The sequence below is a fragment of the Serinus canaria genome, chromosome 1A, assembly GCF_022539315.1.
Source record: "Serinus canaria isolate serCan28SL12 chromosome 1A, serCan2020, whole genome shotgun sequence".
NCBI classification, from domain to species: domain Eukaryota; kingdom Metazoa; phylum Chordata; class Aves; order Passeriformes; family Fringillidae; genus Serinus; species Serinus canaria.
The window spans coordinates 50,622,967-50,640,889 of NC_066314.1; the positions used below are offsets into that span (position 1 = coordinate 50,622,967).

The 17,923-nt window shown below is 42.8% G+C and overlaps 1 protein-coding gene across 1 annotated transcript; it reads right to left on the bottom strand.

Annotated features, from left to right (window-relative positions):
* Nucleotides 1–3,063: 3,063 nt before the first annotated feature.
* RASD2 (RASD family member 2) lies at nt 3,064–11,432 on the bottom strand. The gene is made up of 3 exons (XM_009086439.4): nt 10,684–11,432; nt 6,912–7,191; nt 3,064–5,396 (listed from the first exon to the last, which is right to left on the bottom strand). Exons 2-3 carry the CDS (start codon nt 7,180–7,182, stop codon nt 4,867–4,869), a joined length of 801 nt encoding a protein of 266 aa, XP_009084687.1. The 5' UTR covers nt 7,183–7,191; nt 10,684–11,432; the 3' UTR covers nt 3,064–4,866.
* Nucleotides 11,433–17,923: the final 6,491 nt, after the last annotated feature.

Below are 17,923 nucleotides of genomic sequence, written 5' to 3' on the forward strand. Positions count from 1 at the left end.
CTGTCTGATGGTCTTTGTTTCTCCACATAAGAGAAACTGAAGGGAGGAAAATTTCCCATGAGGACTCAGAAGTGAATGATCTGAGCAGGGCAGAGCTACTGCTACTCATCTCTCCCCTGCAAATTCCCTGCTCTTTCTGAGTGCAGAGAAAAGGCTGTTGCTATAGAAACCAGTGGGGAAAGTGTACATTATATCATGTTTTATATACTTTTTCAAGGAGATCCTTTAATCTGAGCCTGCCGTGGTGTAATTTTACAGAAACAATAATGCCAGTAAAGCCCCTGGATGTAATAGCGATTTCAAATCAAATAAAATAATCATCAGTTACTTCAAAACCCCTTTTTCTTCAAAACCTTCTACCCTAGCCAAGATACTAGGACAGGGCTAGCAAAGCAGCCCATAATAAGGTAGATGACAGGAGAGTAAATCTAAGGCAGAAAAAGGTGTAATGAGAGGTGGAAGGTGGGTTCTACTCAGCAGTAAGCAGCAGCTAACATTTGAGGAAGGACAAAAAGGCTAAATAAAATGTCTTCTTTTTGACTTGTGTGTAGAGAAGCACGAAATAAAGATGAAAGGTGCATTTTTATAGCTTACATTCTAGCCTATCTTTTCGATTATTTACCTGGACAACCTCCTGTTGCTGACCCTTTGTGAGCATCCTTTTGAAGTTCTCTTCTGCTGCCCTTTAAAAAATTATCCCACCATTTCCTACTTGCCTTTGTGAAAGACCTTTGACCTCTCAAACAATCAGACATAGTCGACCCCAGGGTCTCTGGGAGACAATGCTCTTTGTGAGGCTGCATCATGACAGACTTTCTCTAGCGTCAGGCTGGTCTGGTGGCAGCAGCTCTCCTGGGGATCCTTCAGAACAGAAGCCTAATTTAATCCTTTGGATGTCAAAACAGGCCTTCATTCTGTCCTCTCCACCCTCAGATTGTTTTGTACTTAATTAACCATGATCAATATTTCCGTCCTGATTTGTACTGACCCTGTGACTTGATTAGATTTTTGCCAATATTTATAGTAGCTCCTATGTGTTGATTGGTAATTTCTTCAGGACAAGGACTATCTTGCTGTGTTGAGCAATATAAAAAATAAATCTCAGTCTTGTTCCAGGGCTGTGATTGATCCTCAGCGGGGTCTCTGCTTGTTGTCCTGAAAGTGAATACACAAAAACCCTAAGCAAGGCTTTGCGTCACTAGTGATAGGGTTTATATACTGAAATGTAGGTGGCTATGGGAAAATTAATTACACGAGGTAAGACCAAATAAGGGTACTCTTAGCATCTCTTCTAGACAGATTCCTTCCTCCAGACCTGCCCTTAGTCCTGTTCTTTTTCATGACTTCTTGGGTTGCAGTAAATTCCATGCAGGTCTCTTGAACCTCAAATGAAAAAAAAAAAAGAAAAAAAAAAAAAAAAAAAAAAAAAGAAAACAAAACATAAAGAAAAAAAAAAGAAGAAGAAGAAAAAAAAGAGGTTGTTTCTCTCTTTGGTGGTGTCACTGAGACCTGCTTGGTCTCTTCTTTGCTCATTTCAGGTCTCACAGTTTTTGAACACACATAATAAGAATTTCCCATGATGCTTTTTCCTTTTCTGTTCTACAGCCAGATGCATTCAGTGGTTAGCAGGAAAGAAACAATTCCTCTTTCCTCTTCCTGCCTTACCTTATGTCCCCTATGCAGGAAGGTAGCCTTGCTCTCTGCTTCCCAGTCCCTGGCCTTTCCACAGAACATAACGGCTGCTAACTGTGAATAAACAACTGATACACATACTGTCTGGTTTAGGGGCTGTAAGCACTTTTAGAGCCCAAATAAGATATAGATATTAATAGAATGACTGTAATGATACAATAAAAGAAAAAAAAATGTCCTCAGGAGCATGAAAATCTAACTTCAAAAGCAATTACCATCAGTAACAAAATGCAGTGAGAAGATTAGGATTACTTTAATAAGATTATCTGCTTAGTGCCATTTGTTTTTGTGGGTGACTGTAATGCTGCTTCACCTTCATTCCCAGCCAGTTTCTCAGATGCTTCTCACCTTGAGCATTAGCTGGCCAAGCTGAACTGTGTAGCTGGGGCTCACTGGCATTCCTGTGGCATCCAGCATATATGAGCCCTGCTCCTTGGTCTTCAGCCTCCCCTACACTTGTGCCTCTGTTGTCACTGCAGTGTTGCTTTTCCATGCTGGGTGTCTTTGTGTCCATGGTGGAAGAGGCAGGAATATGAGAACATGGAAGGGTGGGGAAATCTGGTGTCTTTGTGGAGATGGAAAGACTGTGTTTGTGGACATGCAGAGAAGTAGGGAAAATAAAGGTAAGGTCAGTGTTATAAGACAGAGACTTGATTTTGAAGACTCTTTAAAAATTCATCTTTATCCTGCAGGCCTGGGAGAGTAGATACAGGGTCAGTAAGGCCGTACATGGTTTATAGTGCAAGGAGTTCTCATTTAGTATTCCAGAGTCCCTTAACCCAACCAATATCCATTACTTATGGCTTTCTCACTCCATCTCCAAACCCGCTCCAAATCTTTGAGGCACTTGGGTGGGGAGTCTGTGGAGTGGTGAGGATGTGCTCAGAGGGACCAGGACTCACAGAAATGGGAGGTAACCTAGAGAGACTACTGAGATAAACAGTGATGTCTCTGCAGAGACCACGTTAAACTGAGCCAGGGATCAACGTGTCAGCTCTGTGCAGGGAGGGGAGAGTTGTTGTTCTCTCATTTTGGAGGCAGCATGGGGAAGAGTAACTGTCTGCCTCCACAGATATCTGTACATGTAATTTAGTGGTCAAAAAGATGATTGATATATAGATGCGGGTATAGACACAGTTGTGTTCCGAACAGGAAAATGTGTAGCCCCTGGGGTCTGGAGGACATAAAAGGCTCTTCCAGAACTTACTGGAGTTCTCATCAGGACACTCAACCCAGAACTCACTTACCTAGATTCACCTGCACAACATAAATACAGGAGCTTCCTCATTATTCTTGGAGAAAATTTTTTAAAAAAACAACCAAACAACCAAACAACAAAACCAGGACACAGCTAATAAATAAATCAGGTTTAATCATAAACCATATACATATTTATAGATAGGGAGGGAGATGTGGTCAGAAAGGTGCTGCCCTGGCAACAGGAATAAAAGAACAGTGTATTTTACCAATACAGTACCAATGAAGGGTAGAGTTGATAAATGAATATGGGACTTTGAGTTCCAGAGGCTAATTTTTACAGACAATCATCATTCTTGGTTTCCTGTCAAATTATAGCACAAACTAGCTCACAGCTCTGCCCAGGACGCAGCAAGGCAGATGTAGCCAAACACAGAACTTGAGGGTGAGGGAGGGACAATATATCTGAAGGTCTTTCTGAGGTATATATAACAGATATATTCTACTGTTGTTTACTGTCTTGGGGCCATGCTTTGCCCACAGATATGTGTGCACACATCTCATTCCAGTCAGCAACAGTGTCAAGCTCACATTTGAGAGGATATATTGGACTTAGAGAGCGAGCAGGAGCTCATCAAATAACAGAGCCAGAAGTAGAACACGGAGAGAACTGAAGATAAGGATGCCTGAGAAAGGAAAGAAGTGAATGGACAGTCCCAGATTTATCTGACCAGTCAGCTCAATCCTGTTTGAACAGCCAGGACAAGGCTTCTGTTCTGAAGGACTTCTGTAGTGCAAATGATCAAGGCAACCTTTACTGGACAGTGAGGGAAACCATGAACAAAATTACTAGAAGCATGTCAGCAGAAGAAATATGAAGGAGCTGGCCCTATAACCATTCAGTTCTTATTTTTGAAAAATAATCCAATCCTGCCTCTAGAATGGTCTGATTCTACATATAAGTCTGGTCACTCTCAGCTGATACAGGAAGAGGAAGGAATCATTAGTCCACTGGCCAGAAAGGCAAAGGGTGGCATTTGTATTATGAAACTCGGAACTGGTGTGGCTGCTTTGAGAAACAACATCACACCAGGCTTGCAGAGCAGCCAAATGCATTGGCTTTTTGCAGAATGATTTCACTTTCAGTCAATGTACATATTAGAAAGTGTTGCAGAAGAAAACCACCTTTCACTGGTCGAAAGCAGACACTGTTTAATATCAAATGCATTTGCCATCTAATTTTGCTAAAAACCCACCCTCAGACAATAAAAAGAACCAACAAATCCCAAATAAAATCTATAATACAAACCAACAATCATGTCAATGTCAAATGGTAGCTGTTCCAACAAACATAAAACCAAGTTCTTAATGCAGGTGCCCTCGGAAGTGAGTGAAAGTCATGCATCCATATACAGAATCCATTCCCAATCTGGGAATGCTCAGTTAAGACTGCTGCTCTTTGAAATGCAAGTCCCACTTTTTAAAAGGAGAGCTCCACACATGCATGCAGACATGCACATGGGCACACAGAGATACGCGCGCGTGCGCACACACACACACACACACACACACACACACACACACATGTACATATAACCTCTTCTCTCTTAGCAAGAGCTGCATGCTGGGTCTCTGTTAATGCCTTCTGTGCATTTTTGATCTATTTTCTTTGTAACAATAGGGGTGAAATGTCTTTACTTCTCAGGACTGTATTTTTCAAACAGAAAGGGGAATCAAAAGGAACTACATTACAAAGACAAAAAAATGCACTTGTATCTCAGCTGTATGATTATTCCCAGTCATCTTCAAGGATGATGTATTTACATTTGTGACTCAGCAGAATCCACAGTAAGTTATCCTTTCTCCATGTTGGGTTTTCTCAATAAACCCCATGAACCTGTTCTTTGCTTCCACAGACCATTTTTCTTTAAGGCACTGCATGTGGATGTTGTCTTCCGACAGAAGCACAAGCCTCCTTCACTGGACTGTGCATTTCTCTCTCTCCCTGGACTGCCCTTCCCTGAGAACTTTTGATTTGATATACTTCAGGTCACTGTTGACACTTGGCCGGCGAGCGAAGGGAGAGATCATGCCATAGGCATCCATGTCCTTGACTCGGCGCATCCGAAAGGATTTCTGTTGGAAAGTGTCACCATACTGGATGGAGATTTTTCTGTGGAGGGAAGGGCTCATCTCATGTGGTAGCTTGGCCATGCTGAAGAGGACATAAAACATCTCATCCACATTGGTGTTCTTCTTGGCCGACACTTCAAAGTAAGCACAATTTTCATCACTGGAGACAAGATTCTCACCTTCGTCGGTGCGTACCTTGCGGAAGATTTCACTGTGGTCATTTTTGTTGCCACAGATGACCATAGGGAGGTCAGCTGATTCCTTGGTCTTGTTCTTCAGGCAGGATTTGACCTCAAGGATCTGTTTCTGGAGTCGCTTGACCTCATCAAAGGATTCTCTGTTGTCAAGGCTGAACACCAGGATGAAAACATCCCCTGCAATTAAAAAAAAAAATAATACTGTAAAGGCTTGTTGGTCACAGCCAGTTTCAGAGGAACAAATTTTTAAAAAAGTAATTCTTTTATTTCCATCTCTTCCCCATATTTTTTGTTTGGTCCTTTGGCACCTAATCACTCAGCTGTACTTTAGTTCTTCTCATTTAACTCCCCACATCTTTCTCCAGTGCTATGGAAAAGACTTTTAGCTATGGTGTTACTCCAGTCATATCCAGTTGCATTCCTAGTTTGCACTGGGCTTGCAAGTTATTGCCTGCTTTTATCTCTTTTGTAGACATGTTTCTGTCAGCTCTCCTGCACTGCTCTTCTTTTTATTTCCTTTCATTTGTATCTCTGTGTAAAACATACCCTCTTCTGACACCAGAAAGAGTGGAGAGCTGGTAGCCACTCAGCCTTAACCCTTTGATTACACAATACATTAAGGTACACCTGAACTGAAGATTTACAGCTAATCAGTCCTGAACACCCAAGTCAGGAACGAGAGGTTTCTCAGTGCAGTCTGCTGTCATTGCATTTCCTCAAGAGAAGCAGACCATGAAAAACCCCTAATACATAAATGACACACATCCCCTGGCATTTCCTTTTGACATTTCCTGACTTACAATTCCTTGTAGAAGGAATAGAAAATATAAATAGTAATAGGAAGTAGAAAATAATGCAAATAATATCCTGTTGAATGACATTTGTGTGGAACATGCTAAGAGAGCTTTCACGGACTGAAGCGCACATTTGCATCCCAGAAACTGGTTCTAGGACCTCGCTGAATATGGATTGTAGCTTTGTCAGATGTGAATGTCATGTTTCACTGGCCAGTTAGAAAGGTGGATAGTGAATCCAGAAAGAAGGTTTATTGTGAGCTGTGACTGAATATACATCTATGTCACTTTTATAATTAAAGAATATATTTTAGCTCACAACAGCAATGTCTTGACAGTGAGAAGAAGCAAAATGGTCCCACCATTTCCTCTTCTTTCCTCTTTAAACACATTTTATTAAGTGCAGATTAAGGAGAAAGTGTAAAAGTAAAGCTTCTACTGGAATATTAAATCAAGGAAAACAGGCTGGAAATTTTCAGAATAAAAAAATCCTTGGGACTCTCTTGGTTAGAACTCCCTTTCTGTGCATTTTATATTTATTTTTCACTTTATGTGTCCTACAATGACATGCTTAATTTGCTCTTTGCTGCTCTTTATACCCACAGAATTGCATTCAGCCATTTATTTGGGACATCAATAAAAGTACGAAGCAGGAGGGGAAGGTAGATAGATAAGGGAATATGGCAATTTCAGATCTTCACCCACTGGACTTCTCCACTGTGGCTAATGCATTCCTTATAATGCTGGGAACATGTCAGCCAGGAAATATGTCTGTATAGAAATGCATCTTGCAGCAAATCATGCAGTCCCTTTAGCTACGTCCCACAAACCAGTCATCCCCAGGCTACACTTTTCAAGCTAACGTCTGTTCTTATGACCTTCCCTCTGACTTTCTCACCTGTTAGGATGGAAAGCCTCCTCATGGCAGGGAAAGGGTGATTCCCAGAGGTGTCCAGGATGTCCAGCTGATACATGTCTCCCCTTATGTTGTAGACCTTGCGATGGAAATCCTCGATGGTGGGAGTGTACTGATCCTCGAAGCGGCCATTGAGGAAGCGCGAGACGATGGAGCTTTTCCCCACCCTGGAGGCTCCCAGCACCACCATGCGGTACGAATTCTTGGCCGGCACATTCAGGTTGCAGTTTCCACCAGACATAGTCTTCATCATTGCTTGGTCCTGAAAGAGGAAATAGCAGAGTTGCAGGAAAGATCAGAAACCAAATGGAGGGTAAAATAAGGTAGCTCCTCACCACAAGCTTGCCAAAGAGCACTCTGGAGCATAGTCCTGCACAGCAGAGCAATCAGTGGTCCATACAGAGATTTTTTTCACTGGAAATGCTTAAACTTTTCAGTCTCATTTTCAGTGATAGTGGTTTTTTGTTTTGGTTTGGTTTTGTTTTACTGTTGTTGTTGTTCTTTCTTTTCTCTTAAAGTAGTATAATAAGAAGGCATTTCCGCTGAAAATAACATGCTTTTGAATTGTAATTTGATGTTACATTTAAACATTAAGGGCTGAATTTATCTTTTCTGTTACATTTAAACATTAAGGGCTGAATTTATCAGCTGCTCTTCATCTGAAACACCAAGTTCCTTCCCACCATCTGTGTCACTTACACATTACCAGATTTTTCAGTAGAACTTGGTTCTCATTTAGATACATAAACACAGAGGTCACATTCCCCAATATACTACAGCCAGTGCACCTGCCATAAGAACCTAGATCACTTCATTTCGTTGCCTAAATAGGAGCTGTGCTTAATACTAATTTTCTGAGATCAGCCAAAAGTCAGACAGAAACAAGAGTCATGCTTAACATCAGTGCAAGCTAGACATCTCAGTAACTTTAAATAGCTGGTCCCATGCAATATTTATTGTTGATGCAGGGAGCGTGAGCCACAAAATAGCACTGGCTGGTGATAAATTCAAAGATCTGTGCCTCCAGTAACCTTTTAAAAACCAGATTTTAATTCTGCTGTTTGGCCTGGTAGTGTGGGAACTCCCTATGAGCAAACTGTCATTGTTGCAGCAGGATGGCTGTCAATAGGTGGAACTGCAGAAACACAGATTTTTTTAGGAGCTCCAGTCTTTATACATACAGATGTTGCGGGTGCCACTGGCTTTGCTAAGCACAGGTGCTAAGTACAAGCAGGAGAAAAGATGAAGGACAGCCATCTTAAATAGCTATTAGACAAGATTTCCAACCCATGACATCTAAAATGAGTCTGGAGACCCTGGAGACTGCATTTTGACATAGCACTCAGATGCAGGAAACTTTGGTAGGAAAGAAAAACTGCTGCTCAGACTTTTTTAGTGTACCAGTTCAAATGAACTGTGTACTGAAAGAAAAATACAGCCCCTGTGTGGGGAAAGCTGACTGTTACAGCAAAGAAGGCACACTTTAGACTGAGTTTATTTTGGTTACTAGGTTCCTATTAAAGAATATTCAAGTTCCCACTGTGCCATTTATTTAACTTAGGTGTTGTTTATTTAATATTACAATGCAAGTACTTTATGTACACAGAAAGATCATTTCTGGGTCCAGATCTGGATTCCTATCTTTCCCTTGAGTGACTTTTATCTCCAAAGCTTTTATGTAGCTGACAATTATCTCAGGGAAGAGCTTAAAATATTTTACTTTGTTTAACATGTGCTAAGCACCGAAGCAGCAGTGAAGATACAGTCACTGCTAAATAAAGAAGTCTCTGGAATTCTGATCCAGCATCATGACAAGCTCTGTGCTATAGCCCAAGGAAACAGCAAAACACGACTATTTATTATTATTGCCATAATTTGCAGCACAACAATGGCATATTCAGCCCTAACTAATGCACAAAAGAAAATGCAATCATCTCCTTGGAGTAGCTTACACTCTGAATTACATTCAGAGGGCAGGACAGCCTGATAGTAGAGCTAGATTAATGCCAGAACACAACTTTGGTTGGACACACACATGCAGAATTATGGTACTGTTGGGATTACTGTGGCAGAAATGACAGCAAGGAGCACAGCTGGTATTTGAACTGGATTCTGTGTTTTATTTACCACAGGACCTATCTCCAATAGTGCAAAAATACCATATTCAGTCTCTGAAACACTGCCATGTACATTATCCCTAGCCAGTCCAATGCTGTTTTGCATCCATGGGCAGACAAAAAAAGGCTTATTTTCACCCTCTGAGGCTTATTTATTTGGCAGAGAAGAGCAGAGAAACAGATGACTTGTAAAAGCCACAAACTACTTAACACCCAGGACCAGTATCTAGAGGTGAGGCAGCTCTTCAGGCCGTGATGGACCAATGTAGCTGCATGAGGACAAGTGGACTGTGTGGTTTACACCTGCTAGAGAGCCGTTCTGTACAACTCAGTGCAAAAGCATCTGGGAGAGAGCACAGTTTCGCATTTTGAGCGAATGCCTTTTATGTCCTGTACAGAACATGTGTGCTGAGGGACCTGACCACTTTACACTATCCTTGTTCCACCTGTCAAGGCATTCAGTCAAGAGGACTCCTGTGCTTTCTTAACTGCATTTCATTTCCCTGAAAGTAAAATATGCTTTTCAGCATTTTGATTCATGGAGTTGCTATTCATCACCTCTGCTGCAAACTGGACTCAGAGCATGCCATTGAACTGGGAGCTTACATTTTTGTTTAGAGCCTTCTCATCCCCTCAGTCCAGTTTTTCTCTAGTTCAACACAGTCTGTCTCCTTTCCTCCTCAGAAAAGGAATGAAACTTCAGCCTTGACGCCCAGGAGTGGCAGGGGGGAGAACAGGGCTCATACAGTGGAAAAGATTAAAGACAGTGGAAAGGAAACGGAGAGACACCACATGTTCATGTACTAAGTAAAGCAAAATCAATCAGAAGAGAATGAGGAGACAAACAACCTCCAGCTGGTTTTAATCTACATCTTTTCCTTCCAGTTTATTAAATGCTTAAGCGTAGATTAATTCTTGGTAGTACCTTCTGCTTTATATACTGGCTTGATGCTAGAAAGTTTATATTATTATTTTATTTTGGTACAGTGCAGGGATTTCAAAATGGCATAGAAATACAGGCAATTAATGTTATCTCTAAATAACACTAAATGAAGGGAATAGCTCATTTGCCCAGAGAAAACTGAAACCATGGTCCAAAATCAGCATTAAACTCCATTTCTTTTGACTCCCTGTGTTATCCTCTGCCTACTAAGCACGGCTTCTCTTTTTATAGGCAGGCATCAGAATTAATGACAATGAACCTGCTTTTGTATGCTCTGGAGAGCGCTTGTCTGAATGCCGGTGAGCTACTGACAAATTGGAGCCTGAGCACCTGTAGGGAGATACCTAAGGAAGATATTCTTTATTCACTCTATCCAGAGCTATTGCACCTTAGTTTTCCACCCTCCCATCAGGGTGTGTGCTCTCCCTACAACTCCCCATTCATGAATAGACTTCTGAGCTACCTGCCTTGCACTCCTCTGTTTTCAGCTGCTGGTTGTGTCTCTGTTTGCCACCCCAGTTAATCACTGCACCCAGCTAAAAAGGACAAGACAGACACAAACTGTAACATGCATAACAGACCTGTCACTTCTTACTCACTACTAGTGTCCCTGTAATTTTCATGCACACCAGAAATCACTCCTGTGGCATGTTTGTTTCCTACTTTCACTGCAAACTCCGTGCTGATTTCTTACCTCTCTTTCCCAGGAGGAGCAGTCCTGGGTCTTGGTGCAGTCTGATGAAGCTGATAATTTTAATCAGAGGTGGCTGCTGTTGTAAAAGGCTGTTGTTCTGTGGATCCCACGCTGCTTGTTCTGGGCTCAGTTCTTCTCCAGTATTTCCCAAGAACTTAGCAGGATTGGGAAGGACTGCAGGGTTCCAGAGGGCATTCCACCATGGATGTAAGTACTGGATCAGGCAACCAGCTTAGGCTAAAGAAGAGTCTCAGAACTGGTGGTAGTTTTTCCCTTTGAGCAGATGAGCTCTTTTCCTCACAGGCTCAGTTCAAGAAAAGGAGAGGCAGAGTCTCTCCCGCTCCCACTGCCTTTTTTGCAAGTTGTACTTTGTAGCCTCTACTGTGGGGAAAGAATTTCAGGAGCAGCACCTACTCCTGCAGGGTAGCGGGTGCATCCAGCTGGCCCACCCTGCCTCTATGCTGCCTCAGATCCTCTGCAGAAAGATCAGGGTCGGCATGGATATTGCCTTTGGTGACCCTGTGCTTCCCCAGATCTTGCCTGGCTCGTCCCTTCCCACCGGCTTTTCTTCTGGTCTGAGATTTGCTTTAAAATATTCTCTCTCCAGGATAAAAGGGGCTTTTCTTTACATTTGCCAGTTAAGTCTTTCTTCCTTCCCTCCCTGCCTTTCTCCCTCTCTCTCTCACAACTACTGGCAAATTGCAGATTTTCCTTCTGTAGGACTCACAGATAATTGGCTCAACTCCTCCCTTGAAGTCAGTGTCAGACACAGGGGAAGGAGGGGTGCTGAGGGGGTGGGATTTTGTGCCTATTGGAAAAATCTTTTCTCCTCTAAACAGAAAGTTCATGTGCATTGCAGACTGCACATTCCCTGTCTTTCCACCAGAGACCTGTATGTATGCATGTGTGGGGAATGAGTTTGTATATGTGTATGAGACATGCAGAGAATTCATTTACTTAGCAAGCTGTAAATTCATAAGCTGTTTCTAAAAGCTCTGTACTTCCCTGCTGATTTTTTCTGCTAGACAGCAGCAGACTGACTCATTCCCCAAGTAGGGGCTTTCTGTCCATAATTTCTGTAAATCTTTTGCTGTATGGAATGCTTTCCACTGTTTGCTCAACCTCAAGACATTTACATGGTTTGTTTAAGAAATAAGAATAATGTGTAACTGTTGTTCTTTCATTAATATTTAAATAAATGAAAAACTAAACTAGGGATGAGTAATAGAAATGGTAAAAAGGTCAAACAAACTGAAAGTGTGTGGAACTGAAGCTCAGGAAAAAGAGAGAAACAATCTAAAAATAGGGTGAATTCAAGGCATTTGTTCAGTCCCAAGTGAAAAGTGTTTGCCATTTATTTCACTGCTGATCTACTTGAATGTTTTTTTTTCTTCTTTTGAACTGAAATAGTAGTTTAGATCTATGAGTTTATTTTAAAATATGTCAAAACCTTGATTTTGAAGGATTTGAAATTAAATACTTCAGCATTTCCTACTTTAAACTCCTAATTGGGGGTGGGGAGGAAAGGAAGAAAAACACAGTTATTTTCAGTGTATTTTGACAATATGAAAATGGAAGGGAGGCACAGTCTTCCAAATGCGAACACAGTTTCAGGTCTCCCACAGTTCTCCCTCTTTTTTTTTTTTTGTTTTGTTTTGTTTCCCCTGAGAAATTTACTCTTTGTTGAATGCAAAGATTCTTTCAACTACCGTGTATTGGTGAGGGGAGGAGGCTTCTTTCAAAGCCTCCTTCCCTCACCAATTCCTGCAGCTTTTGAGGAATTTCCAAGAAGCTTCACTGTCTCTCCACCTTTTCCTTGGAGGACAATGATGTTTCTCTTGCCACCCTTGGAATAAAGCTTCTCTCTTTTGCTCCTGGTGCTGCACAGAACCCATCCACAGCCATCCCGAGCAACCACTGAGGAGGGTTCCACAGCAGTTGCAGGCACAGCCTGACACGCCTGTGTCTCTGTGCTCCCAGACCTCAAAGGATACAACACAGGCTGTGGGATGAGTCCAGCTGGAACTGTCTGTGAGAGGAAGCAGCTCCCACTGAAGTCAGGGTCACGGTCATCCCAAGCAGGATGTGCATCTGGGACTCACAGGCTAACACAAGGCAAAACAACATTGATCAAATTTGGGAAACAGTAGGTCCTGCAAAAAACTTCATATTTGGGAAGAAGGGGCAGGATGTGGCATAGCATCATTGAAACATTGCAGCAGTACTGAACTGGTATTGGCTTAAGAGCAGAAGGGAACTCTTTTTGGACCACAGTACCAGGTCTCCTTTGTCAGCTCCTGAGCCTTTTGGCAAAAGGTGGGAGAGTACTTTCGTGGCTCAGACAAATTTTTGACCTAAGAGATGATGCTTCCCATTTCTAAGTCATTAGTTCAGATAAAACCTGGACCATTTCTGGTGTCCTGTCAGCTCTTGTGTAGTTTAGATCCAAAGAGAGTGACCAGCATCCTGGTATCGTTGCCATAGGAGCAGGAATGGCCACAGAACCCAGCAAAGTGAGATCCTGTAGTGCTCCAGAAAATAAACTCCTCTTTCATCCCTATGGCTCACGTGTCAAGTGTGCCAAGCTCTCTACCAAGAAAGAAGTGTACTCATAGTGGAGACCATCTCATCAGCCTGGAATTTCAGCCTACTCATGCTCTTTTGTAAACCAGATGCAAAACTCTTGGCTAGCTGGCTTCACCCAGCCCAAACTCCTACTCAGCTATTTGTAGCAGGCACAGGGCCTGCTAGGGCCCCGTGGAGGGCAGAAGCTTAAAGATGGGAAATGCCAAGTCACGGTGAATGGCTAGCCCCTCTCTTCTGCCTTTCAGACCCTAGCTTATCTCTCTGTACCCCATAGGTCACTTCTCCTTAACCCCTGCTATTGGACAATTTCTGATCCCCCCTTACCCTCTATAATGGGCTGGTTTAGCTCATTCTGGTTAGAAGAGCGTCGCTGGAACCCTTCACAGACCCCCAGTAAAACCATCGCTGCGGAATGCCAGGACTGCCTTGTCCTCTCTCACCTTGTGTCTGCTGCCCTGCCTGAAGCACCTTAGCAAGCAAAGAGCTGGAATCACAAAGAAATGATAATCACTAAAGAGCTGATATTCCTTATGCTTGCTAAGGTTGCCAGTGGCTGAGAGCTGCTTGGGTTCTAGGGCAGTCTGTCCCCATAAAAGGACTGAGCTATCCAGACCGGGCAGCCTGCTCTGGGGCAAACCTGCTCTCAGCAGGAGGCCAAAATAGCTATTCTCTCCAGCATTTCAAGTAACCAATCAAGTTCCTCAAATGGTAATAAAATAAGAACATTCTTAACTAGGCACCTTTATTTGATCTCTTACCGAACAGCTAGTAAAATAATAAATTACTTTTGAAGTAATAACTTTTGAATTGCTAACTGTGAGGCTTCAGAGGCTTGAAAGACATTGTTGCAACTTTTTGGGCTGGTGTTTTTTGTTTTTGTTTTCTTTTAGTGTGCTACCAGTTAAGGAGTTGACAAAAAGCTCGGTTTCATGCTTTCCCTCAGGGCTCAGAAGACCAGAGGTCAAAAAATCCTTTTTCAAAGATATCCCATGAGTGGCTCTGGTGAAGAAGTCACATTACATCTGCCCTTCTCTGAGGACTAGGGATGGCAACACCTCTTTGTTCTGAGGGTTACAGAGGGAATAAGTGAATCAGAGAGACAAAGTCTCTCCCAAACAAGAGAAGTTCCCAGTCTCAGCAGTTTCCTCTGATTAGTCAGAGACCATCAGACTTTCTTAAATCTAGCAGATATTTATCAATTTAAAAGACAGGCTAGCAACGTATTAGTCTCTAGAGGCATTTCTCCCTCCCACTCCTCCAGTCTATAAAGAAAGCCTAAATGAGAATTTTATCCAGCTAAGGCTGTTTAGGAGGATGACAGACAGTGGCTACAGAGAACCACCACTGCCATGAAGGGTTGTGCCTGCCTTGCTGAGTGTCAGGCTGGAGGGAAGAAATGCCATCCAGAGGGACTTTGACAGGCTTGAGCCGTGAGCCCACGTGAACCTCATGAGTTCAATAAGACCAAGTCCATGGTCTTATGGGGTGCTTCCAAGAAGAAATATTGGCAGGGCAGGGAATGAATTGAGAGCAGCCCTGGGGAGAAGGACTTGGGGGTGTTGGTGGATGAGAGGCTTGACATGACCCAGCAATGTGTGCTCACAGCTCTGTATCCTGGGCTGCATCAAAAGAAATGTGGCCAATAGGTCAAGGGAGGGGATTCTGCCCCTCTACTCGACTCTCATGAGACCCCACCTGGAGTGCTGCATCTAGCTCTGGAGTGCCCAACATACAAGGGACATGGACCTGTTGGAGTGGGCCTAGAGGGCCACACAGATAATAGGAGGGATGGAGAACCTCTGCTATGAAGACAGCCTAAGAGACTGTCTCTCCTTTCCTGGAGAAGAGAAGGGATTCCTTATAGCACCTTCTAACAACTAAGTAGAGTCTACAAGAAAGGAGAGGGGATAGGACAAATGGTAATGATTTCAAACTGGGAAAAGAGAAATTGTATTTGTGTTTGTATTAGAAATTGTATTTGTATTAGAGTTAAGGAAAACAATATTTATTATGAGAGTAGTGAGGCACTGGAACAGGTTTTTCCAAGAAGTTTTGGATGCCCCATCCCTGGAAATGTTCAAGGCCAGGTTGGCTGAAGCTTTGAGCAACGTGGTCTAGTGGAAGGAGTCCCTGCCCATGGAAGGGGAGGTGGAACTAAGTGATCTTTAAGATGTCTTCCCAAAGAAATTGCTCTGTGATTGTATGGTTTCTTGATGCACTGGCCATTGGCACATGTAGCTTTTGTTTCTGAGGCCAGCATGCAGGTCCTGCCAGCTCATCCGTGGGGCTGCCTCAGCTGTGGAAGGTGCCACAAATTGTGCAGTTGTGACTGGTACACAAGGCACCTGTGTGGCTTTTGGCCCTGCCTAGACTGTGGGTGAGCAGAGATGGAGGACTACAGAGGGCAAGTCAAGGGAAGTGAAAGAATGTGGCAGAAAGAGGCTGGGTAGAAAGATGTGCAGAGGAATGGAGCAAGACAAGAGGAAGTTAGAGCTGATGTGTGTTGCACTAACCACCTGGTTTCAAATGGTGAAGCCAAAATGAAGTGACTTACTATATGGGGAGGCACAACTGCTCCTCAGAGATCTCCAAGGGGTTTCCTGATCCAAAGAAGAGTGCAGATCTCAGGCACCACACATGGTGCCCATGCTGGCACCAGAATGCAGGGCAATGTGGGTTCATACAGTTGCACTGTCATGAGTAATTTAATACCTTCTGCAGCTTCAGGCAGCGGTTGCAGCTGGAGACAGAGACTGATGTGTTGGGCTGATGCAGCAGGACTAATCTGTTTCTCTCCACCTTAAGGCAAATGACAGAAGTGACAATCACATGCCGTTCATCTCTGGTCAGAATTAGTTCAAGACAAAAGATGTTCCAAGTCTTTTGTCTCCTCTTCAAAAGCAAATGCAATGGAGATTAAATATTTTAACCAGTTTTTCTCTTTCTTTTCCCATTTCTTTTCACTCTCCTCATTATTCAGTAAAACTCATTTTTCCACCCCCTCACCTTCCTTCCCTCCCTCCCACATTCCTCCCTCCTGCTTGGTGCTTTTCCCTTCCAGCAGTGCTGAAAAGTTAGTGTTCAGGAGCCAGTAAACTGCAGGTACCAAGTCATATTCTGAACAGCAAATAGATGAGCTGCTGATCTATTACTGCCTCTGAATTATCTGTAGCTCCCCCCCAGCATTTAAACTCAATGAAGGGCTCTCCAGGGGTGTTACACTGACTGGGAAAATAACTAATAATCATTAGTTATGAGTGAGAACAGTAATACTTGACAGAATGCAGTTGGAGAAGGCATACAATTTAGAAAGTGATGGTTTGACTTTTATTCTTGGTCCTGTCACAGAATTTTTGCATGGCTGTAATTTCTCAGCGTCCTAGGGTGTAAAATGTATTAATAGTAATTACTGAGGTCCCTGTAAAGTGGAAAATATTGCTGTGAAAAATTAATTCAAGTCACCTCTTTTTTTTTTCTTGCATTTCTTGTGAATCAGCGCTTTATTACATTTTAATTAAATATTTTTGAGGAAAAGACTGCATTTCTAGTTCCCCTCCTTTCTATTTGCCACTGGCACAGCATGTCCAGATTTCCTTACCAGACATGCATGCATCCTTACATTTGTATTTCACTGTTGAACTTTTTAAAAACTCTTCCCATATTGGAAAAACTACTCAAAAGCAAAATTAAAGCTTAACTCCCCTCCCCTTATTTGGAAAAGCTTCAGGATAGAACATGGGGGAAAAATAAAGTCGAAGTGTACAATTAATTTCCTTGCCCTCGGTGAATCTCAAGGTAGGGTTGTTTATGGTTTCTCAGGCTCTGATGGAGCAAAAGCAATCCCCAACACACCCCTCTGTGCAGTTTCTGATCCTGTTGGAGCAGAAGGGTAAATGAGGTACCTGCCAGTTACTATAGAGTGCTTCAGGAAGGAGTGGCTGTAGGTAAACTTCAGTTTCCAGTTTCTGTTTAGCATCCCATTTCCCTAGCTGCTCCCAGGCCCTGTGTCCAGACAGTTAACTGCACACCAGTGAGGGAGCCAACACATGTCTCTCCTGCTGAATGATGCTGGTAGGAAGGGGTTCATTCAAAAAGCTCCTGAAATCTCTCCCCTCACTGACACCTTCCAAAAGACAGAGAGGAAAACAATTCCTTTTGGGCCATTTATACAGCTGTGGATCCGCAAGATATGTACTCACTTGTCCTCTTTCACCATCCATTCTGACTCCCTATCAGGGCTGATAATCATCTCTTTACAATTTTAACCTGCAATGGGAATATGGACAATTAAGGAGAGCAGAGGGGAAGGAAAACTTGGGAGAAGATGAAGAGGACTGGGGATGAGAGCCCTGTAAGACTTCACAGAAAAATAGCTAACCAAAAGCACAATTAAGACTCATTAGATGCAGCTAAAAACAAAGACAAAACAAATGGAACAAGAAGAGGTGCATGAAAAATGCATGAAAGAGAGACTGACAAGCCAGAGCCCTCTGCATCCCATGTGGTTCTGCCTGTGACCAACTATTCTATTGGGGTCTCCGTTAAATGGAAATTGCAAATCTGGGTCTGGCAGCTATATTTGGTATCAGCTGGTTCCATATAAATATTCCCAGTCAGAAACTCTTCTTGCCTAGTGATCTGTCAAGGGCAGAAA